Source organism: Gekko japonicus, unplaced genomic scaffold, assembly GCF_001447785.1.
Source record: "Gekko japonicus isolate JY-2015 unplaced genomic scaffold, Gekko_japonicus_V1.1 scaffold1400, whole genome shotgun sequence".
Classification (NCBI taxonomy): Eukaryota; Metazoa; Chordata; class Lepidosauria; order Squamata; family Gekkonidae; genus Gekko; species Gekko japonicus.
In genome coordinates this window covers 172,867-185,397 of record NW_015166462.1, presented here as the reverse complement: position 1 = coordinate 185,397, position 12,531 = coordinate 172,867, and the positions used below count along the sequence as shown (strand labels likewise).

The 12,531-nt window shown below is 50.7% G+C and overlaps 2 protein-coding genes across 2 annotated transcripts in view; both read left to right on the top strand.

Annotated features, from left to right (window-relative positions):
- ISOC2 (isochorismatase domain containing 2) overlaps window positions 1-7,973 on the top strand; it is a 16,819-nt gene extending 8,846 nt beyond the window's left edge. Inside the window, 4 exon segments of the mRNA XM_015412071.1 lie at window positions 3,354-3,566; window positions 4,127-4,197; window positions 4,313-4,430; window positions 7,422-7,973. Coding sequence (XP_015267557.1) covers window positions 3,354-3,566; window positions 4,127-4,197; window positions 4,313-4,430; window positions 7,422-7,499 — 480 coding nt within the window. The 3' untranslated portion in view covers window positions 7,500-7,973.
- A 3,182-nt stretch (window positions 7,974-11,155) lies between these two features.
- The window catches only part of DBP (D site of albumin promoter (albumin D-box) binding protein), an 18,784-nt gene continuing 17,408 nt past the window's right edge, over window positions 11,156-12,531 (top strand). Inside the window, exon 1 of the mRNA XM_015412063.1 lies at window positions 11,156-11,394. Coding sequence (XP_015267549.1) covers window positions 11,232-11,394 — 163 coding nt within the window. The 5' untranslated portion in view covers window positions 11,156-11,231. The remainder of the gene's footprint in view (window positions 11,395-12,531) is intronic.

The window sequence follows — 12,531 nt, the reverse complement described above, 5'->3', positions numbered from 1 at the left end:
ACCCCCATCTCTCTCCTCTTCCTCCCCTCCATTCCGTCCACATCCTTCTTGAAGTGAGACCTCCAGAACTGCACACAGTACTCCAGGTGCGGCCTGACCAATGCAGTGTACAGCAGGACTATGACATCTTGCGATTTGGACTCTTGGCATTCTGTAAACTATGTAAAACAGAATTGTTCAGGAGAGCATTTTTTAATGAATGTGGTCGGGCTATATTATAACAGAGTGGTTCAGGAGATGTTTCAGAGAAGGCAACAGGTCTGTGGACTTTACTTCCGTGTATGGGATGTGTTATCTCTTGCTATAAGGCATTATCTTGTTCTCAGTGCACTGTATTTCTGTTGACGTAATACCATTTACGGCTTTGTTTAACATGTCGTGTCATATACTTATATTACCCTGTCTTCCTCCCCAGTGGGGACCCACAGTGGCTTATAACATTCTCCTCTCCTTCCTTTTATCCTTACAACAGCCCTGTGAGGTAGGTCAGGCTGAGAGCATGTGACTGGTCCAAGGTCGCCCTGCAAGCTTCCATGGCAGAGTGGGGATCTGCACTTGGGTCTCCCAGATCCTCATCCAACACCAGGCTGGCTCTCAGTCTGAACTCTTCGCTCCGATTTCTGCTTTGCTTCAGATTTCTGCAATCTCAGCCCTATGACATATCTCATTTGATGTCTCTTCCTGTTGGTTGCATTGACTTATGCTGTGTAATCCACCTTGGTTGTCAGGGAGAAAAGTAGACTATAAAATAAAGTTGATTAAAATAACAATAACATTAGTTTCCAATGTGTTTCGGGTTTTATTTGGCGTAGATGGTGTCCAATGGGTGCCTGCAGATGTTGCATCAGAATCTATGTACATCTGTCAGAATCATATTATTTCCTGTGCCGGAGGATAGTTTGGGTACTTAGCAGGTGCTTTTACCATTTGCTACAAAAACTGGCAAAATGAACCAGAGATGGGTTAGAAGGGAAATGAGACTGGTACTGGAGGAAGGTGATGCCCATCATGACTAGCAGCCATTGACAACCCCGTCCTCCATGAATTTATCCACTCCCCTTTTAAAGCCTTCCAGGTTGGCAGCCCTGACCACCAGTGTTCCCTCTAAGCTGAGTTAGTGTGAGCTAGCTCACAGTTTTTTAGCCTCCCAGCTCACACGTTTTTGTCTTAGCTCAGGAGGGATAGCTCCAGAGCAAAGTAATTTATGCAGTCGTCAAATCACTCGCTCACAACTTTATTGCCAGCAGCTCATGAAGTGGAATTTTTGCTCACAAGACTCCACAGCTTAGAGGGAGCATTCCACATCCCGTGGCAGTGAGTTCCACCGTTTAATTATGTGCTCTGTGAAGAAATCCTCTAGTCTGTCCTGAAGCTACCACCTTTCAGCTTCAGTGGATGACCCCAGGTTCTACTATTACGGGAGAGGGAGGAAAGCTTTCCCCCTGGAAGCTCTCTCCACACCTGGCCCAACTTTATGGACCTCTGACATGTCTCCCCTCTCTCGTCTTTTTTCTAAGCTAAGCAGCTCCAAGCGTTTTAGCTGATTCCCATAGGGCAGTGGTGGCGAACCTATGGCACGGGTGCCAGAGGTGGCACTCAGAGCCCTCTCTGTGGGCATGCGTGCCATCGCCCCAGCCAGGCCCAGACCATTATTAAAGTGTCGAATTCTCTGCCAAATAATTTTAAGTAAATGAAAGCATTTGGGATTGGGATACTTTGTTTGGATCATCTTAAGTTAATGTATGAGTTGTTTTTTCTAAAGTAAAACCTCACTATTCAGGTTCAATTGCCGTGTTGGCACTTTGTGATACATAAGTGGGTTTTGGGTCACAGTTTGGGCACGCGGTCTCTAAAAGGTTCGCCCTCACTGCCATAGGGCCTCTGCTCTAGCCCTCTGATCATTTTGGTGCACCCTGGGCCACAACTGCCGTCCTGTTTCTCTGACTGTGCATATGGGGAAAGAAAGGAATCCTTCACGACCATCCACTCTTTGGAGGTGGGATCAGAATGGGAGAGAGACAGGTATATTGCTTGCAAGCACTAGAAAGCGATGACCCTGTGTCCCCAAGAACTGCAAGTTTGAGCTGCCCAGTTGCAGTACTACAGTTGGGCACATGGGGACAGTATAATATCATTTTCTGAAAATAACACCCCCCCCCCAAAGACAGATTCAGGTGGGTAGCCTTGTTGGTCTGAAGCAGCCGAACCTTTTAAGGCACCTTTTAAGGCCAACAAAGTCCTCCTTTTATTTTATTTCTTATTTGGAATCATAGATTAGCATAGTAGATGTAATGAGTATTAGAAGGTAATGCAATTTGGAATGGTAGATTGGAATGTATTTCTCTGGTCTGGGGACAAGGGAGATAACTCTATGCAGCCCATTGCCCCACTTCAAAGAAGAAGATGCTGTAAGGTTACCTCCACACTCGAGAGGAGACGGAGGGAGCGTAACGGTAGGGTCTCAGTCAGCTCCTCTCAGCATTCCACAATTAAGGATACATCTGCCCATCACCCTGCCAACAAAAGTCCGCATGGTCAAAGCAATGGTATTCCCAGTAGTCATGTATGGCTGCGAGCGTTGGACTATAAGGAAGGCTGAGCGCCGAAGAATAGATTCTTTTGAACTATGGTGCTGGAGGAGACTCTTGAGAGTCCCTTGGACTGCAAGAAGATCAAATCAGTCAATCCTCAAAGAAATCAACCCTGACTGTTCCCTGGAAGGCCAGATAATGAAACTGAAGCTCAAATACTTTGGCCAGCAAATGAGAAGGGAGCACTCACTGGAGAAGACCCTGATGCTGGGAAAGATTGAAGGTCAAAGAAGACGGGGACGGCAAAGGATGAGATGGTTAGACAGTGTCATAGATGCAACGAACATGAAATTGAGCAAACTTCAGAGGACGGCGGAAGACAGGAAGGCCTGGCGGGATCTGGTCCATGGGGTCGCGAAGAGTCGGACTTGACTGTGTGACTGAACAACAACAACAACTGCCTATCAGTCTCCAATTTTGACATATTTCTTTCCTTCACAATGGTTTCCCCCCAAGATTGAACCCAAACCAATGGTAACCTAAGCTTGTTATTCCTGTTTGGGTCCTTTGTTAAATACCTTTATTATGCTGTGTGCTCATTTGCTGCCCACCCTCTACCTATATGTATGGACTGGCGACTTCCGTTTCTGGAGTCTCTGAGGAAGGGCTGCGTGTCCACGAAAGCCTACGCCTTGAATAAAACTCCGTTGGCCTTAAAGGTGCCACTGGACTCCAACTTTGTTCTGCCTTTTTTTTTCTGATACAGGAAGTCACGAATCCTGCTTCCTCTCAGACGAGTCCCGCTCTCTCCTCCTCTTGCAGGTTGCCAAAGCGCTTGAAATCCCGACGGTGGTGACTGAGCAGTACCCCAAAGGGCTGGGTCCAACGGTGCCGGAGCTAGGGGCCGAAGAACTTCGGAAATACCCCAAGACGTGTTTCAGCATGATCATCCCAGAGGTGGAGAAGGAGATGGCTGCTGTCCCCAACCTCCAGTCCGTGCTGCTGTGCGGCATTGAGACGCAGGCCTGCATCATGGTACGGGCCAAGAGGCCTGCCTCTTGGTGATGCGGGACGGTGGGGTACAGGGCCTGAGGCCGGGGAAGATGGGCCCGTGGCTTGGCCCAGCGAGTCAACTGCAGAGAAGCCCCACAGCTCTGGCCCTTTATTCAGTGTCCCCCATCTCCCCCTCCCCAAGCCAGGAGAAGGCCGTAATCAGTACCCTGGGCTTGATAAAATACTTCCACATTCTTGAAAACCTACAGAACAAAGCACTTTGATATTTTTTTCCCCTTCTTGCTTCCTCCGACCAGAAAGCCAGAGGGAAGCCACAGTAATTGCATTCACCCCTGGGCCTTAAGATTTGGGAAATGCATGGCTCTTGAGTGGCATGCCCAAATGCATAGAAGTCAGGAGGGGGTGAGTGACCATAAAGGAGTGGAGAGAGAGAGACCGACCTGGCTTGTCTGGGCAGCTGGTACTCCCACTAGGGGGTGGATCACAGCTACTCCCACCAGGGGGTGGAATGTAGCAGGGGGAAAGTAAGGACTCCCACACCTTTCCTCTTTGGGCGCAACACGTCCTTTCTTTGCACACAGAGCACAGCGCTGGATGTGATGGAGCGAGGACTGGATGTTCACGTGGTGGTGGACGCTTGCTCTTCTCGCAGGTGACTGGCGGGGCAGGAAGGGTTCACCATCTGGGGCCGTGGGGATGCCGACTTGCTTCCTTCTTTCCTCCCATCAACATTGTGTTTTATTTCCCTCTCTGCCTCCCCATTGCAGCCAAGTGGACAGGATTGTGGCCTTGTCTAGGTTACGTCAGAGCGGTGCTTTCCTTACGACCAGCGAAGGTCTGATCCTGCAGCTGGTCAGAGATGCTGCTCACCCCCGTTTCCGAGAGGTAATTCTCCGGTCTTCCGCGGATACCTGGGTCTGCCCCCCCCCCTTTGCCGTACGACCTGTAGTGAAGTCTGGCAGCCACATACATACAGACCTCTACAAGTTTCCCCCCAAGGATAACATTCCTTTTTTGTCATGGGAGCATCTGGCTTGCTTTTCAGCGCAGTGGGCCGAGGTTTTTTGGACAAGTGAAAGAGCCCCCAGTGTAAAATCACAAGTATTTTGACTTTCATTTTACTGTAATCCTAGCAAGTTTACAAATTGGGGGCCTGTTAGACATTGGGGGGGGGGATAAATCTCACCCTGATCCCAAACCTTACAGGATACTAGTTTTTAAGGGTTTGAGCAAACCAATCACCTCTTCCCACTCCCCCCCCCCTTTCATGTAACTAACCTCTCAATGTTTTGCTCATCCTTCATCACCTGGTATGGGGTGGGGGTACAGTCATGCTGTTCTGCACACCAAAGAGTTCCCTGAGTATGGAGCAACACCTGCCTTCACGATTGGCACACACCACCCACTTACTATTAGGTATTGTATTAGATAAAGCAACCTGCCGGGAGCTTGTGAGAGATTACGAGGGAGAGAGAGAGAGAAAGGATTTGGAAATGGGTCCCCTCCTCTAGGATTCCATAAGATCTCAGGGCTTGAGCAGGATGACTTCCCCATCTCTACCCTCCAGTAAAGAACTCTCAACTGGCTGTAGAATCACAGAATCATAGAGTTGGAAGGGACCTCCAAGGTCATCTAGTCCAACCCCCTGCACGATGCAGGGAATTCACAAAGACCTCCCCCTCCACACCCCCAGTGACCCCTGTTCCATGCCCAGAAGATGACAAAAAACCCTCCAGGGCCTCTAGCCAAGCTGACCTGGAGAAAAATTGCTTCCTGACCCCAAAGTGGCAATCAGTATTTCCCTGGGTGTGTAAGAAAGGGCCACAAGAACTAAGCACTGAGACAACTCTTCCACGCTCATTTCTCACCAGCATTTGCAGGGGGGGGGGAGCAGCAAATTTACAAAGTCATGTTTTTTCTGCATGTAAGGAATCTCTCAGCTGTGTAAAAAGGCCTACGTATCTCATAGGCCTGTCCCCCCCCCCCCCCCATGATTGGCATGGGGATCAGCCGCTTTACTGTTAAATGCAGCAATAAAATAATGAAACCGAGGGCGGGTATTTCTTGTGATGGACTGAATTCTCTCGCAAACTTGCAGTGACCCGAGAAGGACTCACAGTGGTAATTAATGGGATTTGGCAGAACCATCCTGGCTTTTGTACACAGAAGGTAAAGATCGCAGATAGCAACTTGGAAGGCCTGCCTGTTCTGCTCTAGGGAGAGCAGTGGCTGAACTTGCAATGGCCCCTCTGGGCTCCTAGGATTTGTTAACATCTGCAAGGAATGACTTGGAAGCTGAAGGGGGGGTTCTGGAAGATGCACACACACACACACACACCCTGGCAAGATCAAGCCCTCCTGATTCACCTCCACTTTAGTGCATATGAACCAGATGATTGATTTTTGCAACTCATTAGTCAAACAATTTTTATTGTAGAAGAGTAAGAGTCCAGTAGCACCTTAAAGACTGACAACATTTGTGGTAGGGTGTGAGCTTTCGTGACTCACTGCTCACTTCTTCAGGTCCAGCTGGAATGTGAGTCCGTCTGACCTATATGTTGGAAAGTGGATTGATTTCAGATGCCGAATGACATTAGCAGGTGAATGACAATAGCAGGCATGATTAGATTCCGTGTGATACGCAGAGAGGTAGTAGGCATGGAAAAAATCAGCACTGGTAACAAGACAGGAAACCTAGGTCTCGATTCAGTCCGGGTGGATCCATTGTTTTAAGCTTCATTATCAGTTAAAATTCAGCAGTCTCGAGTCAACCCCCTCGCCACATCCCATTCATTTTAGATTGTGTGTTTAATCTGGAAGCAAAATGTGGAAAAAAAACACATCTTGTTTATTTTTAAAGTAAGCAATTGCAACCCGCTGGGCAGCAGATGCCTTCTTAGAAGAGGCATTCTTCCTTCTCTCCACCCAGGAAGGAATGCCTCTTCTGGTGCCTGCGATGGCATGTGTGGGTATCATCTGACAAAAAGAAAACAAGCTCTCCCCCCTCCCCCAAGACGTGCTGTTTTCTTTGTGTGCAAATCTCTGCAGATGAAATGGATTGTTTAATCCATGGAAAGCAGTAGAGTCGATTACAGGTCCCTGAGCCAAAGGTGGTGGTGGGGAGACGGAATTTGAGGCTAAGGTAAGAAAGTTGAATGGGAGTCAATGGAGTTTCAGGCACTTGGGCTTTCTTTTGCCTGGGGATGAACCTCTCCAGTGGCGTGTGGCAGATTCAAGGAACAACCTTGGATATTTCTGATCGTGTAAATATGAGCCAGAATCTGAACCGTTTTTGAACCGCTTCTGGGAAAATCGGCAGCTGAGCTCAGGGTAGCGTATGTACTTCTACTCCCCCCCCTCCCCTTTATCCTCGTAAAGGCAGGTCATGCTAAGAGAGAGCAATCGGCCCAAGCTCACCCAGTAAACTTCATAGCAAAGTGGGGATGTGCTCGCTTCGGCAGCACATATACTAAAATTGGAACGATACAGAGAAGATTAGCATGGCCCGTGCGCAAGGATGACACGCAAATTCGTGAAGCGTTCCATATTAAAAAAAATAAATAAATAGCAAAGTGGGGATGTGAACCCAGGCCTTTTGGGGCCTTAACCTGATGTGATAACTTGTGGCTACGGTTGCCAGCCTCCAGGCGGTGGCTGGAGATCTGCAATTACAGCTGATCTCCAGGTGAAAGAGATTGGTTCACCTGGAGAAAATGGCCCCTTTGGAAGATGGACTCTGTGGCATCATGCCCCACTGAAGTCCCCTCCCCTCCGCTCCCCAAACCCCGCTCTCCCCAGGCTCCACCCCCCAAAATCTCCAGGTATTTCCCAACCCGGAGCTGGCAACCCTACTTGTGATGTCTCTCTCTTTTTCAGATCCAGAAGCTGATAATGGACCCTGCCCCGGACAGCGGCCTCCTTCCCTTCCTGACGGCCCCCAGCCCCCGGATTTGACCTAGGTCGACTGCTCCGGGAAGACGAGAGGGCCCTCTTCCTTGAAAGCGTCCCAGTCCTTTGGTTCCTCCAGCCAATGCCTCCTTTTGGGTAGGAGGGAAGGGAATAGAGACTAGGAGCTGCTACTTTATTTTTTGAACAGGAAGAAGATACTGGGGTCAAAGCCAGCCTGAAAACCCTGCCCCCTGATTCCAGACCGGTGGGGCCTTCCTGTGGGTTTTCATTGTGAGGGATTGCTTTGTATACCTTCAGGATTTCTTTTTTGCACGTTGTCGTCTGTGTCCTGCTGTTTTAAAGTGGCTCCCAGGTCTCGCTGTTATGCGAGAGGAAGGAGGTTTTCTATAAGGAAGGGAAGACGCCGTCAAGAACGTTATTGGTGTCTTCGGACAGATCTGTGCCTGGTAATGAAGCTGTATGCAGAGGAAGGGGTTTTTGATTTTGTAGCAGGCCCCAGATTCTTCAGTCAGAGAACACCCAAACTTCACAATCAGAATAAATGAGTTTGGTTGATTGGGCGGGCACTAACTTATTTACATTTCGTGTTCACTCTGGGTAGTGCTGTGGTCGGATGCTTAGGAATTAGAATCCTTTCCCCCCACACATTTGGTTGCAGTTTTAGGAACAGAGCACTGAAAGGCGCTTGATCTCTTGAGGACAAGGGACTAGGCTTGGCGAAGGAGCCACAGGGACCTATCCAGAAGTCCTCCACTTTGACCTTCAGAAGCTTCCACCTAGTGCGGTTTACATAATTTCTAGCTTGGCTCACAGTCATGAGGGGGTTAGCAACTTGGTTTTGTGTTGGGAGCAAGGAACTGGTGTTGCATAGTGGCTGAGAGGACGGGTTGCGGTTCAGAGGGTTCACACCTTGCCCCTGCCACAAACGCTCTAGGGCCTGAGGAAAGCCATCCTCTGGGTCTCACCCCACCCCCCTCCCTAGCAGGATGATACTGGCATACCTCACAGGCTCGTTGTAAGAGCTCTGATATATTGTGTTATGTAAAACCACTTTGAACACAGTGAAAGTTCAGACAAATGTTACATATTATTAAGTCCTCAGGATTCCAGAATGTTAGCCAGTTCCTGCACTGACACTCTTCCTGTTCCACCCTGTTTGGTGCCAGAAGGCACATGAGTGCTCTGGCAGGCCCACACTGCAGGGGCACGGAGGCCAGAGGCTCTCCCTGTTTATTTCCTTCATTTATACCATACTTTTCTTCCTCGTGGGATGCAAAGTGGCTTACAGCTTTCTCCCTGTCTCCGTTCTCACAACAGCCCTGTGAGGTAAGTTAGACTGAGAGCAGGTTTCAGTGGCAGTCTGGGGAACCCAGCATGGGTTCCCCAGATCTGAGTCTGATGCTCTAACCACTATGCAATGCTGTTGTTGCCCCTTTGCCTCAGCAATTGCATTCACAGGTTTACTGCCTTTGAACATGGAGGACTCATTCAGCCCCTGTTCCTAAGAGTCATAGATGGACTGAGCCTCTTTGAATGGGCCTGATCCCTTCTTAATAGCTATCTAAGATTGCACCCGTCCCCACATCCCATGAGTTCCCAAAAGGTTAACTGCATATTGTGCAAAGTAATTTCTTTTCTCTCTCCTGGCCGGTAGTTCGCAAGCGAAAAAACTTCATTTGGGAGAGCAGACCAGGCCCTTTTGTGCACCGGTCCCTCGACAACCTGTGTGCAGCTTTTTCCACTGCAGCACTGAGATTGGGGGGTGGGGGGAATCTGCCCTTGGCAGAAGAAGAATCCCTTCCCATGTGATGCATAATAGGCAGCTCTGCATCATTCTTGTAGAGGCTTAATATGGCACAATGGTTCCGACTAGGGCTGGGAGGCCTGGATTCAAATCCATACTCTGTCCTGAGGCTTACTGGGTGACCTTGGCCACCCTTTGCTTTAACGACCTCGCAGGATTGTTGTAAAGAGAGGAGAAGACTGCACCACCACCTCGAGCCACCTTGGTGGCATGACAAATATGAAGGCTGTCTCTGTGGGCTTCAGGTGAGCATTCCCCGTTCCAGCCCTGTGGCCAGATATACTGGGCTTAGTAAGAGTCTGCCTTGGTTCTGAACATTTTACTGTTAAGAGCAGTACTGAAATCATTTCTGGCAAGGAGAGCATAGCTGCCCAGCTGTGCTGCTGAAATGAAAACGTCCCTTTCTTGTAGGCACATGTTGTATATGCTGATGTGACTTTTCATAGTGAGACAGGCGCCACCTTAGCATAGGGTTTAATCCTTTGGATTCCTATGCATTGTTTTGGGGAGAATTTGCTCTGTTGGAGGAAAGAGTAGAAGAGTATCTTGACTCTGACCAAACGTCAGTGGGCATTGACTCCGGATTTAATCCCTCAGTCTCTCCCCAGCCCCTTTGGCCGAGATTCCAATCTACCCTTCAGGTTTTCGCATTTAATTTCTCGCGGCCCCTTTAAATCCCAACTTTCTCCCCGCTCGGCTCCCTCATCACAACACCAGCAACACGTGCCTGCCCACGTGTTCTCAATCCTGTACAATCTCCCTTTCCCCTTCTGCCGGCTCCCCATTGGCCAAAACTGGGTCAGGCTCCTCCCATCGCCTCCGCTGCCATTGGCCAAATCTAGGTCAGAGCCCCACCTGCCCCATGGCAGGCGCACATGACAGAGCGAGAAGGGAGGGGGGGAGCGGTGTTTGCAAATCTCACGCCTTGCGTGCCTTGATTGGTGGCGAAGGCTCCGCTAAGTCACGCCCACCCGTGTCGCTTAGCCCCTCCCTGTTCGAATGTTGCAAAAGGAGGGGGGGTGAGATCCGGAGATAGTTGTAAAGTGCTTAGAGGACAGTAGAGCGATTTTGTTTTTAAAAAACACTTTTATTTGTTCAAATATGCATGTATCGGCTGCAGGGAGCTGCTGAGGAAATCTGGAAAGACGGATTTGGGGAAGCATCGAGATCTGTTTTCTGTTTCATTTTTAAACGGGGGGGGGACTAGATTCCTCCAACTCTCAGTGCCGGTAGAGCACGGGAACCCTATTTTTAAAATTATTATTACTAGTGTTGTTATTTTTGCATCCCGTTTAAAGGCTGGGTTCGGCCAGGAGGAAGACGCAGCAGCGGGGATCACCCTCTGCTTCTTTGACTGCGAGATCTTTGGGGGGAAGGATCGCCTGCTTGAGAGGGAGAACCTGCCTCTGCGTTTGGGGGAAGGCGCTCTCCTTTAAGGTTCACCGCTGACCTGCCCTGCGGAAGGAAGCGTTTAGTTCTAGGATATTTTTTTCCACCGTCCTCTTCCTGGGAAATCTCTTTGGATTGCAGATCTTCTGGTTTATCTTTTTTTCCTCTTCCCCCCCCCGGTCCCTGCAAGGAAATCTTTCTTCCTGGGAGATCCCTCTGAGAGCCGGTTGGTTGCTAAATTTGGAGCGGCGGAGGGGGGGGGGGAGGCCATCGCCTGCCCCCTGGAGGCTTATTGCGAGGCTAGTGGGAGAAGAGCCATCTCCGCCACCCCGCGCCTCCCTTTAAAATAATAATAATAATAATCTCCCAACCTTTCTTGCTCCCCTCCCCCTTCTGCAACTGAGCGTTCATACCTAATAGGTGGATCTCGCTCAGCCTCCAATCCGGATCGTTGTTTCTGCAGCTGTTTCCACGGGGTTTTGGTTTCAGTTCGGTTTCTCCCCCCCCCCACCCCCCGGACACCGTCGAAGGAGAAGGGATCTCGCCGGTGGGGGCTCCTCCTCCTGGATTTTGTGCTCGTCGGCATGGCCCGCCCTGCGGCCCAGACTAGCCCCACGCCGAGCCCCATGCTCTCCTCTCCTCCTCTGGGTCCGGCCGGCCCCAGCTCCACCATGGTCAGTCTGAAGAGCCTTCTGCAGGGACCGGTCAAGAGTCCCGAACGCCGGGGGCCCAAGGACCTGGGTTCATGTGAGTGACCGCTCGCCCCCTCCCCGCAAATCCCTCGCCCACCTGCCTGGTGCCAACTTGCCTACCTGCCCTCCTCTCCGTCCACAGGGGCGCCTGTCTGCTTTGCTTGACTCCATCCTTCCATACCCCGCACCCCCCCCCCATCCATGTTGGTGTGTTTTCCTTTCCAGGGCGCTTCAGCTGGCTGTTCCATTGCATTTTGCCCTTGAAACAACAGGGTTGCTGTTAGTCCCATTTCAGAGCGGCATGCTGCCCTAGGCTGCGCATATGTGCCTGGCAGATGTGGAATTCGACTCCATCTGTCTCCTGTGGGCTGGATGGGATCGGTGCCTGCTGCCCACTCTTTACCCCTTTCTATCTCCATGCTCTTCCCCCTCGTTTCGTGTACCCTGCCGTGTCTTCTGCGTGAGACAGGATGCTAGGCTACATGGACCACTGGCCTAATCCCACAGGGCTCTTCTTAGGTTCATTACTGTGTCCCATGCAAGTGTGTGCGTGATATCCGCCCCTGTCCATCTCCCCGTGCCTGACAGCCTGTGCTTCGTAACTATGGGGTTCATCCGATGCACACCTTCCGTGATCGTGCAAATGCACTCCTCCATCAAAAACCCACTCACCCCCTAAACAAGCCCACCTTCTGTGGGTTGCAACGGCCTGCTCTTGGCGCCGTGACACGGCAGGCCCTAGCCCTCCAAGAGACCCAGTGTATTTATGCGGCCGTCCCGCCTCTCCAGATGGCCTTCAGATCCTGAACTTGCTGTAACCTCTGCCTGTTCCATGGGGGAGGGGGTGGGTGGAGAAAGGCAGTAGGAAAAAAACCGGGCATCGCCTCTAGTGCAGCTTTCCCTGGCATTTTATCTGCCCCCTCCCAATCCGCGGGAGCCTCCTCCTCACTAGCTCCAAGGGCCAACATCAGAGCCCACTGAAATCTTCGGGGATGTTTATACGCGTGGCCTGCACATTCCTTAGGCCCGAGCTGAGCATGTTGTGGGTTCCCGGGGAGGGGGGGAGAAGAGGTAGTCTGTGCGTGCAGAAAGTAGTCGGGGAGCCAGGGGTTCTGGGGTGGGCTCTTAATGGGATGCCGGTTGGTAGGAGCGGAAGGTCTCCTGGGTTGTCTGGGGAAAGGAGTCCGGGGGG